This window comes from Hyperolius riggenbachi, chromosome 5 (genome assembly GCF_040937935.1).
Source record: "Hyperolius riggenbachi isolate aHypRig1 chromosome 5, aHypRig1.pri, whole genome shotgun sequence".
NCBI classification, from domain to species: Eukaryota; Metazoa; Chordata; class Amphibia; order Anura; family Hyperoliidae; genus Hyperolius; species Hyperolius riggenbachi.
Window position 1 is genome coordinate 224,468,436 of NC_090650.1, and position 6,000 is coordinate 224,474,435.

General features: G+C 41.5%; 1 protein-coding gene across 2 annotated transcripts in view; it reads right to left on the bottom strand.

Annotated features, from left to right (window-relative positions):
* The window catches only part of CTNNAL1 (catenin alpha like 1), a 285,190-nt gene extending 279,611 nt beyond the window's left edge, over positions 1–5,579 (bottom strand). The window contains exon 1 of one of the 2 annotated variants that reach the window (XM_068236706.1): positions 5,519–5,579. In XM_068236706.1, coding sequence (XP_068092807.1) covers positions 5,519–5,575 — 57 coding nt within the window. In that variant the 5' untranslated portion in view covers positions 5,576–5,579. Of the gene's footprint in view, positions 1–1,703; positions 1,992–5,518 lie in introns of those variants that run through there. The other variant, XM_068236703.1, reaches the window with a different exon arrangement.
* Between the last annotated feature and the right edge of the window lie 421 nt (positions 5,580–6,000).

Consider the following 6,000-nt stretch of genomic DNA (forward strand, 5'->3'; position numbering starts at 1 on the left):
CCATGCATTAAACAGTAAAAGTGAAGCGTACCTTGCAATGACTGCATTCTTCCCTGTACCCGACACAAGCATAATGTGTGGGGCCGCTGTCCTGATCCATTGCTTTCCTACTATCACAGAGAAAGCAACCCAATGGCCACTGTGAACAATGAAAACTTTTCAATGAAAAGGATCAATGTGAACAGGCACATAGCAAATGTATGCAGTCTTTGTCCTATGCACTTGGAGGCTGGATTCAGTTGCAAAATGCAAACGTTATAAAGGAGTATGAGCTGCAATGGGCACTGGACAGGGAATTAAATAAAAAGCCTGCATGCAGCACAAATAACGTGATGCAGCACTGTGAACAGGCCCATAGAATTGTATGGGTAGTGAGCTGACATGCAAAATTATTCTGTAATGCAACTAAGCACTGAACTAGGCCTAAATCCAATGCGTACACCAGAAATGCAGGGTAGCAGACATATAGGGTGTACAGACCGCAAGTAGTAAGCATGTTGCCTTGCAGCATTGAGATTCTGGATTCAGTTCTCTCGATATTCATTATGTGCATACCTTGTATATTTACTTGGATTATTTGAGTTTTCCCATATATGTAGGGTTTATCAGCTACTGATTAAAAATAATTTTCATGTGTACAGTACTTGCATGACTATGTAGGGATTTGTGAACTCCTCTGGGGCAGGGACTGGTGTGCACAATTCTGTGCCCAGCACTGCGTATTATGCTGGTGTTATGTCAGCATGGACAATGACTTCAACTTCCACAGTACTTGTCATGCTACATTGCCTGCACAGCAGAGAACTCCTGCTGTAATTAAAGCATGCTAGATTATGTAATCAATGTGTATACTTCTTATAATGACTAAATTAAATATGCATAAGATATATTGGTGGCTTCAATACAATTTTGTAAAAAATAAATAAATAAAACTATCCCACTTTAAATTAATATCATGATTTACATAAGCAGAAATATTTCTGACACTTGGTTAGTCTTATGTGGGTTTTATGCAAGACTCAATGTACACACTTACAATTACACTTTGTCACAGGTTACACTGCAGTACAATCATCACTACTGCACAGACAATGTATATGTACATGTCATACAGCAAGTATGTAATAAGCTCGCAGCCACAGTAAACACACAAAAATAAATAACTGAAGCTATTACAAAAGGAAACCAGTCTACTTCTAGATTACCTCAAAAAAAAGGAGGGGGGGGGGTCTCACAAATTAGCTTGTCACAAGAACCGTCATATTATTCTTATTAGGATAAATGGAGCAGTCACTCATACCAAGAGACGGATCATGGTCCAGTCAAACAAAATTAATCAGTACATTGGCTTGTAATACATCCTGTCCCAAGGCAATGCTCCACAGGCACAACATGATTATTTATTTATACTGTGGTCATGTGTCAGCCCTCCACACCGATGATCAGTACTCCCCCACCACCACCAACAATAACACTGTAGTGCAATTCATGCAAGGGCTTAGCAGTTCCACAGCCAGGCATGGGGTGAAGAGTTGCTATAAAGCCTTGTTACTGTGAGCAGAGCACTCATCAACACAAGAGCTCCTTTGACATATGTTGTTAATGTTAATTTTCAAGTCATTTTGCCCTGGAGAGAGCTGCACACAGACGGAGCTCCCAATGCAGTTTGCTTGCTGAGTTAGCAGAGATTCTTTTCTCATTACCTGGGATACCAGAGGGACGAGGGTCTGCTCCACAGATTTGGTTTTGATCTCCAGCCCGGTGTCCATGCTGAAGCCAGAGGAGGATGAAGAGGAGACCCCGCTACTGCTGCATGGAGAAGTGGCCATGACTCGGGGAGAGAGTGGCAGAGCTTCCTATGTGTGTATCCGAGCAGCAGCAGCAGCAGCAGGCTGTCTTGTGTCTCTCCCCAGCCCCTTCCTTCCAGGCTCTGACTGGCTGCACACAACCTACAGAGGGACCAAACTACAAGTACTCTATAGTAGAGAAATCAGAGCCACGCTGCAGAGAGGCAGCACTCCAGCCTACAGTCCTCCTTCCCCCTAATGTATCCCCTCCCACATCCCGACCCACCAAGGAAAAAAATCCCAAGCAGTCATTGCAACTTTCTCATTCTTCTCAAATTCCTTTCTGTTTGTCCTAGGTGAGCAAACACCGCGCAGGGCTTTTCAACGCTGCAAGCAAACCATGGGGCTCTGGCTGGGTCATACAGTATCAATCATGTTTAGGTCAAACGATCCGCCTTTTATGTGACTGCAGAATATAGTATAAAAGGCTTTACTAAATTAAGAGGGCTTTTAATAGGTCATTAATCTTAGGGTTATTATGTTATTGTACACCCCAGGCATAACGATTGCTACACAGTGGTTGCTGCAGGGTATCGTCTTGTGTAGAACAGTTTGTGTTAGTCACACACATTACAATTTTGTTTATAGTTCTTTCAATTTGAGAATGATAATCAATGTTTCTGAAAATTCTTGATTTAAAACTTCTTGCTAATGTCAATCACACTCCTGTGTTTAATTTTTTACCCAATTATAAAACAAAAAATGATTGAAAATTCGGAAATAACTGCTAGGGTCAAAAAATCAAGAAATTGACAATCTGTCCTACACAAGTAAATCTTCTAAAAAAAATTGTACAGAAATTTCCACCCCTCTCAGTCGAGGTTTTATCGAAAAAAACGCTACCGCAGTGCACCAGGCAGAGAGTATTTTCGAGTGAGATCTTTCCAGCATGCTGGATTGTTCGACTTCAAACAAAAATCGATGTAAATGACAATTGGGCAGCCACATTACAGTATCAATCTCTGCCATGTTAGATCATTATGATCAAATAGGTATCAATGCCGCAAATGTATGGGCACCTTTCCATAGGAAAATGAATTTTGTCTGAGGGTGGTTCAGGTATTATGAGGGTCTGCTCACTATAACTGCACCCTGACCCAACCACAATTCATGCAAACCTCCCTCCTGAGAAAAGAAAGTGACAGTAAGCTGATTCACACAGAAAGCATTTAAGCATTGTTTTCATCGCCAGCATTTAAAAAGATGCTTAGGAATTGAAATCCTATTCAACCTGGACCACCCATGGACAGAATTAATTTTCCAATGTTAGTATGCACAGCATTAGATAAAGGGCTTGAATAGGCTCTCAGCTGTCACTAGCAGACAAACACAGAGATAAAAGGTAAGATTTTACTTTGGCTTCACATAATGCATCATGTAGTTTAATGTGAACCTGAAGTGACAGTAATAGTACTATACTGAAAATGTCCATACGTAGGTGCTTGTACTCATTCTTACACTATTCATTCCTTCTTTATCATTAGTGTAATGATGTAATCCCCTTTGGCAAACTAAGGAAATTGTCTGTCAGAGTTTGACCAGGATCCAGTGCCATTCGTTCATTTTATTTTATATTTTTACCTCCCTGGCGGTGAATTTCTGTCTGGAATTATAAGTCAAAAGTGGTACTTTTTTTTCAAGAATTTTAGACCTCCAATTCTTAAAGAGACTCTGAAGCGAGTCTAAATTCATATTTTTCACTTCTATTTATGTAAAGCACTATAGCTAGTGCTAAACCGCCGCATCCCAGTGGCAAAACAAGGGGTTTATACCCCCCAAATCCCCTGTGCAAAATCCATGACTTTCTTGGTCGTGGATTTTGCTGCTCATGGAGGCAAAGCTTTGAGCTGCAGCTCTGCCTCCATGCACGTCAATCTGCCCGCGGATCTCTGCCTCTCCCCGCCCCTCTCAGTGAAGGCAGTATGAGAGGGGCGGGGAGAGGTGGCAATCAGCGAGGATTGACACGCGAAGAGGCAGAGCTACAGCCCTATGCTCTGCCTCAAGCAGGAAGCGCTCCCCGGATTTTGCAGAGGGGATTTGGGGGGGTATAAACCCCTCGTTTTGCCGCTGGGATGCAGCGGTTTAGCACTAGCTATAGTGCTTTACATAAATAGAAGTTAAAAACGTGAATTTAGACTCACTTCAGAGTCTCTTTATGTCATAACTCCCCAAAATATGCCAGAATAAAAGCCTGGTAGACATTCTGCATATAAATAAAAGACTAGAACAAAAATTTGTTGATTTAATTCAATTGTAAAAATTGTGAAGCGTACAAATAAGGCAGGCAGAGAGTAGTCAAAATCCAGGCAGAGGTCAGTGCAGGCGGCAGGCAGAGAGTAGTCAAAATCCAGGCAGTGGTCGGTGCAGGCGGCAGGCTGAGAGTAGTCAAAATCCAGACAGAGGTCGGTAACAGTAATTGCTATATTGTCATCCTGTGCTTTCAAATGAGCTTATCGTCATCTCTGCCATGGCAGTCAGATGACACAGGGGAGAGATCGAGTTACAACTTGTGATTAGAGACAAATGACAAGGAATTAGAGATGCTAATATTTATATGCATATACATGTATATGTATATATGTGTGTGTATGTGTGTGTGTGTATGTATGTATATATATATATATATATATATATATATATATATATATATATATATATATATAATGTCCTGTACTTGATTTGTGGGTTGCTTTTGCCTTACAGGTCTTTAGGTGGTACTGTTTGCAGCAATATATATACAAACAGGGTGAGGTCTCTTCACGTCCACTTTAAAATTTTGTCCCACCCCGTGACATCACGCCGCTCCACCGCACTGATTGGCCGCCGGGTCCCCAGAAGAAGAGCGGGGATGTGGGGATCCCGGCAACCCGAAATAGCTTTATGTAGCCGGGAAGAGAGGCTGGACTCCCACTGCGCTGCGCCGATCGTGTGCAGGACTCCAAAACTGCATTGAAAGCAGGGAATCAGCTACCCCGACCTGAGCTCGGGCGTATCGCTAGCAGCTCATTTTTCCTACCCTGAGCTCAGGTCGGGGTTACCGCCAGGGAGGTTATAGCGAAAAATTTTAAAATGTAAAATATGTGCAAAATTAAATTATGCAAAGGCGGCACAGTAATACGACAAGCTGCTCAAAGTTCTGAGAAGAACTGAGCGCTAAATGATGTACACTGTTCAGCTGAAAACGTGATGAAAAAGTACTTGTTCCGTGGAGAAAAGGCTTATATGTCAATTACGGTACTCGTGTATTGCAGACAGATAATAGGAAAATATGTGGCGTGTTTCAGTTCAAAACATACTGTGCAATGTCTGCACGCGTGTTGGGACAAACTGTTTCCACCCAATGCATCAGCCGGAAATAATGGCAGACGTCTTGCGCTCCACGATGCAATCCAGGCTCTGTCGGCAAGGATATCCTGGATACGGGGGCAAGCGAAAGACAAACCAATAGTGCAGACTGCGCCTATAGTTGAAAGACTGCGCATACACATATGCACTTACTTCAAAACTTTTTGATTTAATAGCATGTAACAATACAAAATTCCCAATCCGGATTTTGGCAACCGCCTTCATCAGGGGATAAAATATGGGCAAACATAGACAAATAAGAAGTACGTTTTTTCCAGATTAAAATGAGCCATAAATAACTTTTTTCCTATGTTGCTGTCACTTACAGTAGGTGGTAGAAATCTGACAGAAGCTACAGGTTTTGGAATAATCCATCTCTTCATAGGGGATTCTCAGCAAGGCTTTTATTCTTTATAAAGATATTCCCCAAAAAGGATATAAACAATGATGCTGGCAAGCTTCCCTGCTCGCTACACAGTTTTTTGGCAGTTGGACAGAGCAACTGCCATTCACTAAGTGCTTTTGAAAAAAAATAAATTCCTGAGAATCCCCCCATGAAGAGATGGACTAGTCCAAAACCTGTTGCTTCTGTCAGATTGCTACTACCTACTGTAAGTGACAGCAACATAGGAGAAAAGTAATTTATGGCTCATTTTACTTTGAAAAAACGTACTTCTTATTTGAATATGTTTGCACATATTTTAAATTTTACAATTTTCACCATAGTTCCCCTTTAAGTAAATGTGTACTGTCACTTTTATTTTTAATATCTGACAAGGGGAGTCCTAAGGATATCTTAGTGATATAT